We start from the raw sequence: 16,507 nt of genomic DNA, 5'->3' as shown, positions 1-16,507 counted from the left end.
GTAGGCCTCTACAGTATAGCACGACATTTATATATATGTATATATGTGTCTTTTTTGTGCGGTCTAGGAGAATACTCAGGGAGAGAGGGATTAAGATAGAGGAGAATACTCAGGGAGAGAGGGATTAAGATAGAGGAGAATACTCAGGGAGAGAGGGATTAAGATAGAGGAGAATACTCAGGGAGAGAGGGATTAAGATAGAGGAGAATACTCAGGGAGAGAGGGATTAAGATAGAGGAGAATACTCAGGGAGAGATGGACTAAGATAGAGGAGAATACTCAGGGAGAGATGGACTAAGATAGAGGAGAATACTCAGGGAGAGAGGGATTAAGATAGAGGAGAATACTCAGGGAGAGAGGGATTAAGATAGAGGAGAATACTCAGGGAGAGAGGGATTAAGATAGAGGAGAATACTCAGGGAGAGAGGGATTAAGATAGAGGAGAATACTCAGGGAGAGATGGACTAAGATAGAGGAGAATACTCAGGGGAGAGAGGGATTAAGATAGAGGAGAATACTCAGGGAGAGATGGACTAAGATAGAGGAGAATACTCAGGGAGAGATGGACTAAGATAGAGGAGAATACTCAGGGAGAGAGGGATTAAGATAGAGGAGAATACTCAGGGAGAGAGGGATTAAGATAGAGGAGAATACTCAGGGAGAGAGGGATAGATAGAGGAGAATACTCAGGGAGAGAGGGATTAAGATAGAGGAGAATACTCAGGGAGAGAGGGATTAAGATAGAGGAGAATACTCAGGGAGAGAGGGATTAAGATAGGGAGAATACTCAGGGAGAGAGGGATTAAGATAGGGAGAATACTCAGGGAGAGAGGGATTAAGATAGAGGAGAATACTCAGGGAGAGAGGGATTAAGATAGAGGAGAATACTCAGGAGAGAGGATTAAGATAGAGGAGAATACTCAGGGAGAGAGGGATTAAGATAGAGGAGAATACTCAGGGAGAGAGGGATTAAGATAGAGGAGAATACTCAGGGAGAGAGGGATTAAGATAGAGGAGAATACTCAGGGAGAGAGGGATTAAGATAGAGGAGAATACTCAGGGAGAGAGGGATTAAGATAGAGGAGGAATACTCAGGGAGAGAGGGATTAAGATAGAGGAGAATACTCAGGGAGAGAGGGATTAAGATAGAGGAGAATACTCAGGGAGAGAGGGATTAAGATAGAGGAGAATACTCAGGGAGAGAGGGATTAAGATAGAGGAGAATACTCAGGGGAGAGGGATTAAGATAGAGGAGAAATACTCAGGGAGAGAGGGATTAAGATAGGGAGATACTCAGGGAGAGAGGGATTAAGATAGAGGAGAATACTCAGGGAGAGAGGGATTAAGATAGAGGAGAATACTCAGGGAGAGATGGACTAAGATAGAGGAGAATACTCAGGGAGAGATGGACTAAGATAGAGGAGAATACTCAGGGAGAGATGGACTAAGATAGAGGGGAGGGTGGAGGAGATGTGAGAGAGGAGAAGGAGAGAGGAGAGGTAGAGGAGAGGTAGAGGAGAGGAGAGAGAAAGGAGAGGGAGAGAGAGGAGAGGGAGAGAGGAGGAGAGGAGAGGGAGAGAGAGGAGAAAAGAGGAGAGGGAGAGAGAGAAGAGAGGAGAAAGAGAGGAGAAGAGGAAGAGAGAGATGAGAGGAGAAGGAGAGAGGAGAGGGAGAGAGAGAGAGGAGAGGGAGAGGAGAGGGAGAAAGAGAGGAGAGGAGAGGGAGAGAGAGAGAGAGGAGAGGGAGGGAGGAGAGGGAGAAAGAGAGGAGAGGAGAGGGGAGAAGAAGAGAGGAGAGGGTAGAGAGAGAGGAGGAGAGGGAGAGAGAGGGAGAGGAGAGGGAGAAAGAGAGGAGGAGGAGAGGTAGAGGAGGGGTAGAGGAGAGGAGAGAGAAAGGAGAGGGAGAGAGGAGGAGAGGGAGATAGAAAGAGAGAGGAGAGGGAGAAAGAGAGGAGAGGTAGAGGAGGGTTAGAGGAGAGGAGAGAGAAAGGAGAGGGAGAGAGAGGAGAGGAGAGAGAAAGAGAGGAGAGGGAGAAAGAGAGGAGAGGAGAGGTAGAGGAGGGGTAGAGGAGAGGAGAGAGAGGAGAGAGAAAGGAGAGGGAGAGAGAGGAGAGGAGAGAGAGAGAGAGCGGAGAGGGAGAAAGAGAGGAGAGGAGGAAAGAGTCAAGCAGGGTAAAAGGAAAGGGCAGAGGAGAGGGAGAAAGATGAGGGACAGGAGAGGTTAGAGGAGGGGTAGAGGAGAGGAGAGTGAAATTAGAGGGAGAGAGAGGAGAGGGAGAGAGGAGGAGAGGGAGAGAGAGAGAGCGGAGAGGGAGAAAGAGGAGGAGAGGAGAGGTAGAGGAGGGGTAGAGGAGAGGAGAGAGAAAGGAGAGGGAGAGAGAGGAGAGGGAGAGAGAGAGAGCGGAGAGGGAGAAAGAGAGGAGAGGAGAGGTAGAGGAGGGGGTAGAGGAGAGGAGAGAGAAAGGAGAGGGAGAGAGAGGAGAGGGAGAGAGAGAGCGGAGAGGGAGAAAGAGAGGAGAGGAGAAAGAGTCAAAGCAGGGTAAAAGGAAAGGGCAGAGGAGAGGGAGAGAGAGCCTGGGGTGGGAAAAGGGGTGAGAGGGCTTGAGGAAGGGCATACCCCAGAGCCCACAGTACATCCGGCCCCACACGCCCCAGGGCCTTCATCTGGAATTAGAAACAGCCTCTCCCAGAGCAGGAAGAGGAGATGATAGGAATATTATTGTGTGTGTGTGTGTGTGCGTGTGTGCGTGCGTGTGTGTGTGTTTGTGTGTGTGTGCGTGTGTGCGTGTGTGTAGTCGCTAAACCTTGTGGGGAAGAGGCCTGCTCTGCACATGTTCCCCGGCAGGAGAAGAGAGTGAGTGATAGAAGAGAAAGAACTAGAGAAGAGGGGGAGAGAATGATGTCATCAGGATTAGAATGTGTAAAGCCTTCCCTCCCACTCCTTTTTTCCTGCCTCACATTTTTGTGGGGGCTCAATTTCTCTCGTTTTTTCTCACTTGTCCCCCCCACTTTCTTTCTTTCCTGTCTCCCTCCCTCCCTCCTCTCGGGAGTAGCACAGTAACTGCCTGTTGACTGGGAAACACTTCTCCTCCCTTCCTTTTCTCTCCTCTCTTCCTTCTCTCCTCCCTTCCTTCTCTCCTCCCTTCCTTCTCTCCTCCCTTCCTTTTCTCTCCTCCCTTCCTTTTCTCTCCTCCCTTCCTTCTCTCCTCCCTTCCTTTTCTCTCCTCCCTTCCTTCTCTCCTCCCTTCCTTTTCTCTCCTCCCTTCCTTTTCTCTCCTCCCTTCCTTTTCTCTCCTCCCTTCCTTCTCTCCTCCCTTCCTTTTCTCTCCTCCCTTCCTTTTCTCTCCTCCCTTCCTTTTCTCTCCTCCCTTCCTTTTCCCTCCTCCCTTCCTTTTCTCTCTTTCTCTCCATCCATGATGTTGACCATTCATTCTGGTGCTAGATAGAAGTCACTCTCAGCTGCAGGACCATGGTCTTACTGTCGGCTCTGCGTTTGGCACCGCCACCCAGATGCCCTTCAAGCCAGCTGGGCCTTCATGGGGCCCCTGAGTGCATGTGTGTAGGTGGGAGGGGTGGTTTGGTTGGAGGAGTGGTTTGGTTGGAGGAGTGGTTTGGTGGGGGTGGTGGTTTGGTGGTGGCGGGGGCGGTGGGGGTGGAGTTTTCAGGTGCTTTCAGCTTGTTGTTCTGCTGAGACATTCGTGTACAGGGTACAAGTGAACTTGTGTCGTGTGAGTGACCAACATGCCGGCTTACCCCAATGGAACTTGAGCTCAGGTAAGAACAGATTGATGTTATGTGGAGAGCCTGATGTAGCCTGAACTCTAGCTGTGAATGAGTCCTAATGCTGGTTGTAATAAAAATTATTTCATTTGTATTGTTTTTAGCGGAGAGTTCTTTGATGCCATTAAATGAAACCAGTTAGCACAATACTAGTACATGTTTTGTATCTAGTTTATTTGTTTCTACATTCGTAAAGCGAAATTGGGTCCTTGAAGAACGATATAAAAATGTAATGCATTATTTGTATTGTTTTTGTGTGAGAGGGCTGGGAGAGGGCTGGGACAGGGCTGGGAGAGGGTTGGGAGAGGACTGGGAGAGGACTGGGACAGGGCTGGGAGAGGGCTGGGACAGGGCTGGGACAGGGCTGGGACAGGGCTGGGAGAGGGCTGGGACAGGGCTGGGACAGGGCTGGGAGAGGACTGGGATAGGACTGGGACAGGGCTGGGAGAGGGCTGGGACAGGGCTGGGACAGGGCTGGGAGAGGACTGGGATAGGACTGGGACAGGGCTGGGACAGGGCTGGGAGAGGGCTGGGACAGGGCTGGGAGAGGGCTGGGAGAGGACTGGGATAGGACTGGGCGAGGACTGGGAGAGGACTGGGACAGGGCTGGGAGAGGGCTGGGACAGGGCTGGGACAGGGCTGGGGCAGGGCTGGGACAGGGCTGGGACAGGGCTGGGAGAGGGCTGGGACAGGGCTGGGACAGGGCTGGTAGAGGACTGGGACAGGGCTGGGAGAGGACTGGGAGAGGACTGGGAGAGGGCTGGGAGAGGGCTGGGAGAGGGCTGGGAGAGGGCTGGGACAGGGCTGGGAGAGGACTGGGAGAGGGCTGGGAGAGGGCTTGGAGAGGACTGGGAGAGGGCTGGGAGAGGGCTGGGACAGGGCTGGGAGAGGACTGGGAGAGGACTGGGAGAGGGCTGGGAGAGGGCTGGGACAGGGCTGGGACAGGGCTGGGAGAGGACTGGGAGAGGGCTTGGAGAGGACTGGGAGAGGGCTGGGAGAGGGCCGAGAGAAGGCCGGGAGAGGACTGGGAGAGGACTGGGAGAGGACTGGGAGAGGGCTGGGACAGGGCTGGGACAGGGCTGGGACAGGGCTGGTAGAGGACTGGGACAGGGCTGGGAGAGGACTGGGAGAGGACTGGGAGAGGGCTGGGAGAGGACTGGGAGAGGGCTGGGAGAGGGCTGGGACAGGGCTGGGACAGGGCTGGGAGAGGACTGGGATGGGGCTTGGAGAGGACTGGGAGAGGGCTGGGAGAGGACTGGGAGAGGACTGGGAGAGGGCCGAGAGAAGGCCGGGAGAAGGCTGGGAGAGGACTGAGAGAGGGCTGGGAGAGGACTGGGAGAGGGCTGGGAGAGGGCTGGGACAGGGCTGGGACAGGGCTGGTAGAGGACTGGGACAGGGCTGGGAGAGGACTGGGAGAGGGCTGGGACAGGGCTGGGAGAGGACTGGGAGAGGACTGGGACAGGGCTGGGAGAGGGCTGGGAGAGGCCTGGGAGAGGGCTGGGACAGGGCTGGGCGAGGACTGGGAGAGGACTGGGACAGGGCTGGGAGAGGGCTGGGACAGGGCTGGGACAGGGCTGGGAGAGGACTGGGATAGGACTGGGACAGGGCTGGGAGAGGTCTGGGACAGGGCTGGGAGAGGACTGGGATAGGACTGGGACAGGGCTGGGACAGGGCTGGGACAGGGCTGGGAGAGGGCTGGGACAGGGCTGGGAGAGGGCTGGGACAGGGCTGGGACAGGGCTGGGAGAGGGCTGGGACAGGGCTTGGACAGGGCTGGGAGAGGGCTGGGACAGGGCTGGGACAGGGCTGGGAGAGGGCTGGGACAGGGCTGGGACAGGGCTGGGAGAGGGCTGGGAGAGGACTGGGAGAGGGCTGGGAGAGGGCTGGGACAGGGCTGGGACAGGACTGGGAGAGGTCTTGGAGAGGGCTGGGAGAGGGCTGGGAGAGGACTGGGAGAGGACCGGGAGAGGGCCGAGAGAAGGCCGGGAGAAGGCCGGGAGAGGACTGGGAGAGGGCTGGGAGAGGACTGGGAGAGGACTGGGAGAGGGCTGGGACAGGGCTGGTAGAGGACTGGGACAGGGCTGGGAGAGGACTGGGAGAGGACTGGGAGAGGACTGGGAGAGGGCTGGGAGAGGACTGGGAGAGGGCTGGGAGAGGACTGGGAGAGGACTGGGACAGGGCTGGGAGAGGGCTGGGAGAGGACTGGGAGAGGGCTGGGACAGGGCTGGGAGAGGACTGGGAGAGGACTGGGACAGGGCTGGGAGAGGGCTGGGACAGGGCTGGGACAGGGCTGGGACAGGGCTGGGAGAGGACTGGGATAGGACTGGGACAGGGCTGGGAGAGGGCTGGGACAGGGCTGTGACAGGGCTGGGAGAGGACTGGGATAGGACTGTGACAGGGCTGGGAGAGGGCTGGGACAGGTCTGGGACAGGGCTGGGAGAGGGCTGGGACAGGGCTGGGAGAGGACTGGGAGAGGACTGGGAGAGGGCTGGGAGAGGGCTTGGAGAGGGCTGGGACAGGGCTGGGACAGGGCTGGGAGAGGACTGGGATAGGACTGGGCCAGGGCTGGGACAGGGCTGGGAGAGGGCTGGGACAGGGCTGGGAGAGGGCTGGGACAGGGCTGGGAGAGGGCTGGGACAGGGCTGGGACAGGGCTGGGAGAGGACTGGGATAGGACTGGGACAGGGCTGGGAGAGGGCTGGGACAGGGCTGGGACAGGGCTGGGACAGGGCTGGGAGAGGACTGGGATAGGACTGGGACAGGGCTGGGACAGGGCTGGGAGAGGGCTGCGACAGGGCTGGGAGAGGGCTGGGAGAAGGCCGGGAGAAGGCTGGGAGAGGACTGGGAGAGGGCTGGGAGAGGACTGGGAGAGGACTGGGAGAGGGCTGGGAGAGGGCTGGGACAGGGCTGGGACAGGGCTGGTAGAGGACTGTGACAGGGCTGGGAGAGGACTGGGAGAGGACTGGGAGAGGACTGGGAGAGGGCTGGGAGAGGACTGGGAGAGGGCTGGGAGAGGACTGGGAGAGGACTGGGACAGGGCTGGGAGAGGGCTGGGAGAGGGCTGGGACAGGGCTGGGAGAGGGCTGGGACAGGGCTGGGAGAGGACTGGGAGAGGGCTGGGACAGGGCTGGGAGAGGACTGGGAGAGGACTGGGAGAGGGCTGGGAGAGGGCTTGGAGAGGACTGGGAGAGGGCTGGGAGAGGGCTGGGACAGGGCTGGGAGAGGACTGGGAGAGGACTGGGAGAGGGCTGGGAGAGGACTGGGAGAGGACTGGGAGAGGGCTGGGAGAGGGCAGGGACAGGGCTGGGAGAGGGCTGGGAGAGGACTGGGAGAGGACCGGCGAGAGGGCCGAGAGAAGGCCGGGAGAAGGCCGGGAGAGGATTGGGAGAGAGCTGGGAGAGGACTGGGAGAGGGCTGGGAGAGGACTGGGAGAGGGATGGGAGAGGGTTGAGAGAGGGCTGGGAGAGGGCTGGGAGAGGACTGAGAGAGGGCTGGGAGAGGACTGAAAGAGGGTTGGGTGTTTAGGTTAGATCTATGTAGCTGTATGTGTGGGAGAGAGATGTGAGTGGATATTTGTGTCTTTGTGTGAACTCTGTAGCTGTGCATTTTCCGGGAACTCTGTGCGTGTGTGATCTCTGTAATGGTACGAGTTTAGAGGGCTGTGTCGCTGGAACTCTGATCCTGGAACAGATGTTTGGTGGGTCGCGAGGGGCCGTGTGAAGCTGAGGGGCCGTGTGAAGCTGTGGACTTGGAGACCAGAGAGAGTGTGTGTGTGTGCTTGTCTGTCTGTCTAGAGTGAGACTGCGTATGTGGATATGTGTGTGTGTTCTCTCGTGGGATAGGATTGAGCGAGGGATGGAAGGAGGGGTGAGGAGGATGGGGGAGTCAGGGAAGTGGGTGCAGGATGAGTTTACAAAGGGTCACAGTTTTCCATATTTCCACCCCACCACTAAACTCCTTACAACTGAGGGGCTTTTACACTGATCCACTCTCCAAATCCTCCAATTCCCTCGCTCTCCTCCCTTCCCTTCCCTTCCCTCTCTCTCTCTCTCTCTCTCTCTCTCTCTCTCTCTCTCTCTCTCTCTCTCTCTCTCTCTCTCTCTCTCCTCCCTTCCCTTCCCTCTCTCTCTCTCTCTGTCTCTCTCTCTCTCTCTCCTCCCTTCCCTTCCCCCTCTCTCTCTCTCTCCCTCTCTCTCTCTCTCTCTCCCATCTGTCTCTCATCTCTCTCTCTCTCCCTCTTTCAGTCTGAAAGCCATGGAGATCTCTCCAAGGGATTTCTTCTTTAACATCCAGTATGTATTAGTGTGGTCGGTTCCAGAATGGATCTGATGTCTTACAGTACACTGAGCTTCCACCAACGTTAAGGAGACAAAACCTTCACTTTGCTGGAGTATTGAAACATCATTCTGAGATATTTTGAAACATGACACGGTGTGTTGATTGATTAACATGACTTAATCAATAGTTGTGCAACACCTTGCCAGGGACTGGGAGAACTACCGGGAACATATGAAAACACTCATTTGGTGTTTCAAGTTCTGTTAAGTGCATCATTATACCACCTCTTCTATAGTATTGACTTCATTGACTTATGTATCTGATCATTTGCCAATTGAACCCATTTTGGTAGGCATTGTTGAGCACAGTGTTCAATCCACCAGCGTTAACTAGAGGTTTTACAACAAGCATCGCAGGATGCTGAATTTTGCTTCTGCTGTACCATCAAAAGTTGCAAATGTGGCAATGGGTCGTCTCGTCGTTGAACTTCATTTTGCCTGACGGTTCTAAAAATATCCGTTCGTCATGATCCATTACACCTCATGGTACATAGTCCATGTACATAGTCTATCGGTAAATAGCCCACCCAATTTTACCTACCTCATCCCCATACTGTTTATATTTATTTACTTTTCTGCTCTTTTGCACACCAATATCTCTACCTGTACATGACCATCTGATCATTTATCACTCCAGTGTTAATCTGCTAAATTGTAATTATTCGCCTACCTCCTCATGCCTTTTGCACACAATGTATATAGACTCTCTTTTTTTCTACTGTGTTATTGACTTGTTAATTGTTTACTCCATGTGTAACTCTGTGTTGTCTGCTCACACTGCTATGCTTTATCTTGGCCAGGTCGCAGTTGCAAGTGAGAACTTGTTCTCTACTGGCCTACCTGGTTAAATAAAGGTGTTCTCAACTGGCCTACCTGGTTAAATAAAGGTGTTCTCAACTAGCCTACCTGGTTAAATAAAGGTGTTCTCAACTAGCCTACCTGGTTAAATAAAGGTGTTCTCAACTAGCCTACCTGGTTAAATAAAGGTGTTCTCAACTAGCCTACCTGGTTAAATAAAGGTGTTCTCAACTAGCCTACCTGGTTAAATAAAGGTGTTCTCAACTAGCCTACCTGGTTAAATAAAGGTGAAATAAAAAATCAAATAAAAAAAATGGAACAACAAGCTGCTTCGTCCTACTATAGAACGATCATTTTCTTTCTTCAAACATGCACATAACATTGTTGTATAAAAGAGTTTAGAATAATCATGACATTGTGTCAGAAGGTGATTGTGAAGTAAATAACTGCCGGTCTCACAGTAATTGATCGTTAATGAACATAAACACATTTAGCATCTCCTGGCTTCCTACAAGCCACTGATGCAGACCTTTGGAACATCTACATTTTAAAAAGTCTAATAAATCCATGTAATATAGCCTAGACCATCACAATAAATCCATGTAATATAGTCTACACCATCACAATAAATCCATGTAATATAGTCTACACCATCACAATAAATCCATGTAATATAGTCTACACCATCACAATACATCCATGTAATATAGCCTACACCATCACAATAAATCCATGTAATATAGTCTACCTACACCATCACAATAAATCCATGTAATATAGTCTACACCATCACAATAAATCCATGTAATATAGCCTACACCATCACAATAAATCCATGTAATATAGTCTACCTACACCATCACAATAAATCCATGTAATATAGTCTACACCATCACAATAAATCCATGTAATATAGTCTACACCATCACAATACATCCATGTAATATAGCCTACACCATCACAATAAATCCATGTAATATAGTCTACCTACACCATCACAATAAATCCATGTAATATAGTCTACCTACACCATCACAATAAATCCATGTAATATAGCCTACACCATCACAATAAATCCATGTAATATAGTCTACACCATCACAATAAATCCATGTAATATAGCCTACACCATCACAATAAATCCATGTAATATAGCCTACACCATCACAATAAATCCATGTAATATAGCCTAGACCATCACAATAAATCCATGTAATATAGTCTACACCATCACAATAAATCCATGTAATATAGTCTACACCATCACAATAAATCCATGTAATATAGCCTACACCATCACAATAAATCCATGTAATATAGTCTACACCATCACAATAAATCCATGTAATATAGCCTACACCATCACAATACATCCATGTAATATAGCCTAGACCATCACAATAAATCCATGTAATATAGTCTACACCATCACAATAAATCCATGTAATATAGCCTACACCATCACAATAAATCCATGTAATATAGTCTACACCATCACAATAAATCCATGTAATATAGCCTACACCATCACAATAAATCCATGTAATATAGTCTACACCATCACAATAAATCCATGTAATATAGCCTACACCATCACAATAAATCCATGTAATATAGCCTACACCATCACAATAAATCCATGTAATATAGCCTACACCATCACAATAAATCCATGTAATATAGCCTACACCATCACAATATATCCAAGTAATATAGCCTACACCATCACAATAAATCCATGTAATATAGCCTACACCATCACAATAAATCCATGTAATATAGCCTACACCATCACAATAAATCCATGTAATATAGCCTACACCATCACAATAAATCCATGTAATATAGCCTACACCATCACAATAAATCCATGTAATATAGTCTACACCATCACAATAAATCCATGTAATATAGCCTACACCATCACAATACATCCATGTAATATAGCCTAGACCATCACAATAAATCCATGTAATATAGTCTACACCATCACAATAAATCCATGTAATATAGCCTACACCATCACAATAAATCCATGTAATATAGCCTACACCATCACAATAAATCCATGTAATATAGTCTACACCATCACAATAAATCCATGTAATATAGCCTACACCATCACAATAAATCCATGTAATATAGCCTACACCATCACAATAAATCCATGTAATATAGTCTACACCATCACAATAAATCCATGTAATATAGCCTACACCATCACAATATATCCATGTAATATAGCCTACACCATCACAATAAATCCATGTAATATAGCCTAGACCATCACAATAAATCCATGTAATATAGCCTACACCATCACAATAAATCCATGTAATATAGCCTACACCATCACAATATATCCATGTAATATAGCCTACACCATCACAATAAATCCATGTAATATAGCCTACACCATCACAATATATCCATGTAATATAGCCTACACCATCACAATATATCCATGTAATATAGCCTAGACCATCACAATATATCCATGTAATATAGCCTACACCATCACAATATATCCATGTAATATAGCCTACACCATCACAATATATCCATGTAATATAGCCTAGACCATCACAATATATCCATGTAATATAACCTAGACCATCACAATCTATCCATGTAATATAGTCTACACCATCACAATAAATCCATGTAATATAGCCTACACCATCACAATATATCCATGTAATATAGCCTACACCATCACAATAAATCCATGTAATATAGCCTACACCATCACAATATATCCATGTAATATAGCCTACACCATCACAATATATCCATGTAATATAGCCTACACCATCACAATATATCCATGTAATATAGCCTACACCATCACAATATATCCATGTAATATAGCCTACACCATCACAATAAATCCATGAATTATTTTAGACAGGTCTAAAGAAGCTAAAGACATAAATAAAATCGAGTCTATTTCAGAAGAAGTGTGTTACTTAACCGTTCGATTGTATGAGAGACGGTCTGAAGAAAAAAAAATCTGCTTTTTTTTGGTGTGTTTTGATGCTGCCCTTTACACTGTAAACCCAGTGAACTCTCTTTAAAAACACAAATAGCCTGGGTTTTTCAGAGTACTTTTGTTCTGTTTTAACAAGTACTTTGAGTTTTACATTCAAACACCAGATCTCATGTTGGATGCACTAACTTCTTATGGTTTCATTACACAAGCATGGTCTTTTGAGTGTTTCTGAGAGGATCTGTAGAAGATCTGATCTGATTCATTGATTCATCTGATCTGATTCATTGATTCATCTGATTCATCACCAGATGATCTAATGGATCATCTCCACACGGTGACTCCAGCTTTAAGGACTCGATTCAGACTTAGGAAATGTACACCTTTCCTACCCACTTCTCAGGAGTTGCTATTCAGACGTACCTTATGCTTATTCTACGGCTGTGGCTTGTGTGAACTGAATCAATGTAATTATTTTATTTAAATTTTTCGTTTACCCCCTTTTTCTCCCCAATTTCGTGGTGTCCAATTGTTGTAGCTACTATCTTGTCTCATCGCTACAACTCCCGTACGGGCTCGGGAGAGACAAAGGTTGAAAGTCATGCGTCCTCCGATACACAACCCAACCAAGCCGCACTGCTTCTTAACACAGAGCGCATCCAACCCGGAAGCCAGCCGCACCAATGTGTCGGAGGAAACACCGTTCACCTGGCAACCTTGGTTAGCGCGCACTGCACCCGGCCCGCCACAGGAGCTGCTGGTGCGCAATGAGACAAGGACATCCCTACCGACCAAGCCCTCCCTAACCCGGACGATGCTAGGCCAATTGTGCGTCTCCCCACGGACCTCCCGGTCGCGGCCGGTTACAACAGAGCCTGGGCGCGAACCCAGAGTCTCTGATGGCACAGCTGGCGCTGCAATACAGTGCCCTTAACCACTGCGCCACCCGGGAGGCCGAATGAATGTAATTCAACTGCTGAAAATCCTCCCACTTGGTGGTCAACAGATTCTCTCATGGAAGTTTCCTTTTCCTTCAATAAGGTTTTCAGTACATTTATCTTAAAGCCATCCCTTTAAATATGGTGTACCTTTAATTATAATTTCCCGACAGACTCACTAGGATACAGTGAGAGAACGGGTTCAGAATATAGAGATCAATTAAACAACTCCATCTAAATATATGCATATTCATCTCCGTTTCAGCACCAACTGGTAGATTTACAAAAATACTCAGATTTTGTAGATTATTTAGGCACATTTTAGGGTTAGGAAAGTATGTATGAGTCACAAAAAAAACAGGTTTGGAGAGCCTTTATGCACAAAATACATGAATGAATAAAAAATACTGCACAGACCTGACAGAGGAAGCAAAGATCAACGGAATGGAATGGCAGTTATAGATGTATGTGGGTATTATTAGTTCTACAGGCTTTTTGTTTGTTAAGTTGCCAAAATAATCATTTCTAGTTGAATTAACACGAGTCAAATCGAGTAAACACATCATTTTAATTTGACTGAATCTTTGCCTGCCTTTTATTATGTTATCATGAAACATTTTAAGTTCAGGTAACATTTTCACCCGAAAAAAAGCTGAGTAAAGCAACAACAACAAAAAATCTGTGGAACCAGTTACTTAAAAATATTTTGTTTAAACATTTTCACTTTCATTTTGTTGATCTCCTAAACAAGTAACAGATGAATAGCCTGCTATTATCATGCTTAAATTCAAGGTCAGAATAGACATAGAGAGAAAAGTACATAAAAATATAATTGACCACTGTGGCTGGCATGCTTAACTCTGGTCGGAATTCCATCCTAACTGCCTGACATCAGCTTCCCCTGACAGAGACAGAGATAGAGACAGAGAGAGAGAGAGACAGAGATAGAGACAGAGAGAGAGAGAGACAGAGAGAGAGAGAGAACAGAGAGAGCGAGAGACCAGAGAGAGAGAGAGAGAGAGAGACAGAGAGACAGAGACAGAGAGACAGAGACAGAGAGAGAGAGAGACAGAGAGAGAAAGAGACAGAGACAGAGAGAGACAGAGAGAGAGAGAGAGAGAGACAGAGAGAGCGAGGGACAGAGAGAGAGACAGAGACAGAGACAGAGAGAGAGAGAGACAGAGACAGAGAGAGAGAGAGAGAGAGACAGAGACAGAGAGAGAGAGAGAGAAGAGAGAGAGACAGAGAGAGAGAGAGAGAGAGAGAGAGAAGAGAGAGAGAGACAGAGAGAGAGAGACAGAGACAGAGACAGAGACAGAGACAGAGAGACAGAGAGAGAGAGAGAGAGACAGAGAGAGAGAGAGACAGAGACAGAGAGACAGAGACAGAGAGAGAGAGAGAGACAGAGACATAGAGAGACAGAGAGAGAGAGAGACAGAGAGAGAGAGAGAGACAGAGAGAGAGAGACAGAGAGAGAGACAGAGAGAGACAGAGAGACAGAGAGACAGAGACAGAGAGAGAGAGAGAGAGAGAGACAGAGAGAGAAAGACAGAGAGAGAGACAGAGAGAGAGAGAGACAGAGAGAGAGAGAGAGAGTCAGAGAGAGACAGAGAGAGAGAGACAGAGAGAGACAGAGAGAGAGAGACAGAGAGAGAGAGACAGAGACAAAGTCCTCCTTTCCCCTCTCAGTGTTGCTTTAACCGATTGCTCTCTGCTATGGGGACAAATGGATTCCCAGAGTTGGATTACGTTCTCGTTCTCGGCAGGGAATTTTTGTTAACGGTAATATTGTCTGTTTGATCAACTACATCGCAGTCGGACTGCACAGAATCACTGCGATATAAATCATCTTGTTTTTCCAAGAACTTTGCATTGTGTGATCAAGCGAAAGGATTCTTTACCTCACCTTGCTCAAACTCATCTCAAACACACTGAACTTCTGATCTTGATGGCCTGTCTGACCTCTGACCTCTCTGCCCTTCTGTCCTGTAGGAGTTTGAGAATGCTGATGGGGAGGAGTACCAGGCGGACCTGTCCACCCTGGCGTCCCCTGCATCCCAGAGCGGACCTGATGTCTACATCCTACCCCTCACGGAGGTGTCCCTCCCCCTGGCCAAACAACCAGGACGATCAGGTAGGACCTACCTGTCTGAGTCTGAGAAAATTACACTTTTCTCACTTTTCCTTCCTTCCTTCTCCTCTCTGCCTCTCTCTCTCTCTCTCTCTCTCTCTCTCTCTCTCTCTCTCTCTCTCTCTCTCTCTCTCTCTCTCTCTCAGTCCCTTCTACCCCCCCCCCCTCTCCCTCTGTCTCTCTCAATTCAATTCAAGAGGCTTTATTGGCATGGGAAACATGTGTTAACATTGCCAAGGCAAGTGAAGTAGATAATATACAAAAGTAAAATAAACAATAAAAATTAACAGTAAACATTACACATACAGAAGTTGCAAAACAATAAAGACATTACAAATGTCATATTGTGTATGTATACAGTGTTGCAACGATGTACAAATGGTTAAAGTACACAAGGGAAAATAAATAAGCATAAATATGGGTTGTATTTACAATGGTGTTTGTTCTTCACTGGTTGCCCTTTTCTCGTGGCTACAGGTCACAAATCTTGCTGCTGTGATGGCACACTGCGGAATTTCACCCAGTAGATATGGGAGTTTATAAAAATTGGGTTTGTTTTCGAATTCTTTGTGGATCTGTGTAATCTGAGGGAAATATGTGTCTCTAATATGGTCATACATTGGACAGGAGGTTAGGAAGTGCAGCTCAGTTTCCACCTCATTTTGTGGGCAGTGTGCACATAGCCTGTCTTCCCTTGAGAGCCATGTCTGCCTACGGCGGCCTTTCTCAATAGCAAGGCTATGCTCACTAAGTCCGTACATAGTCAAAGCTTTCCTTAAGTTTGGGTCAGTCACAGTGGTCAGATATTCTGCCACTGTGTACTCTCTGTTTAGGGCCAAATAGCATTCTAGTTTGCTCATTTTTTTTCTTAATTCTTAATTCTCTTAATTCTCTCTGTAGGTGATGGCTTTGTTCTGGAAGGTTTGGGAATCGCTTCCTTTTAGGTGGTTGTAGAATTTAACAGCTCTTTTCTGGATTTTGATAATAAATGGGTATCGGCCTAATTCTGCTCTGCATGCATTATTTGGTGTTCTACGTTGTACACGGAGTATATTTTTGCAGAATTCTGCATGCAGAGACTCAATTTGGTGTTTGTCCCACTTTGTGAATTCTTGGTTGGTGAGCGGACCCCAGACCTCACAACCATAAAGGGCAATGGGTTCTATGACTGATTCAATTATTTTTAGCCAGATCCTAATTGGTATGTTGAAATTTATGTTCCTTTTGATGGCATTGAATGCCCTTCTTGCCTTGTCGCTCAGATTGTTCACAGCTTTGTGGAAGTTACCTGTGGCGCTGATGTTTAGGCCAAGGTATGTATAGTTTTTTGTGTGCTCTAGGGCAACAGTGTCTAGATGGAATTTGTATTTGTGGTCCTGGCGACTGGACCTTTTTTGGAACACTAATATTTTGGTCTTACTGAGATCTCTCATCTCTCTCTCTCTCTCCTCCCATTGCTCTCTCACTCTCTCCTCCCATTGCTCTCTCACTCTCTCCTCCCATTGCTCTCTCACTCTCTCCTCCCATTGCTCTCTAA

The 16,507-nt window shown here is 48.2% G+C and overlaps 1 protein-coding gene across 1 annotated transcript in view; it reads left to right on the top strand.

Annotated features, from left to right (window-relative positions):
- The window catches only part of aatkb (apoptosis-associated tyrosine kinase b), a 91,094-nt gene that overhangs the window by 41,306 nt on the left and 33,281 nt on the right, over positions 1-16,507 (top strand). Inside the window, exon 2 of the mRNA XM_031804844.1 lies at positions 14,832-14,973. Within this exon, the coding sequence (XP_031660704.1) occupies positions 14,832-14,973 (142 nt within the window). The remainder of the gene's footprint in view (positions 1-14,831; positions 14,974-16,507) is intronic.

This window comes from Oncorhynchus kisutch, linkage group LG25 (genome assembly GCF_002021735.2).
Source record: "Oncorhynchus kisutch isolate 150728-3 linkage group LG25, Okis_V2, whole genome shotgun sequence".
Taxonomy (NCBI): Eukaryota; Metazoa; Chordata; class Actinopteri; order Salmoniformes; family Salmonidae; genus Oncorhynchus; species Oncorhynchus kisutch.
Note: the sequence above shows the minus strand (reverse complement) of the source record. Positions and strands in the feature narration are given on the sequence as shown.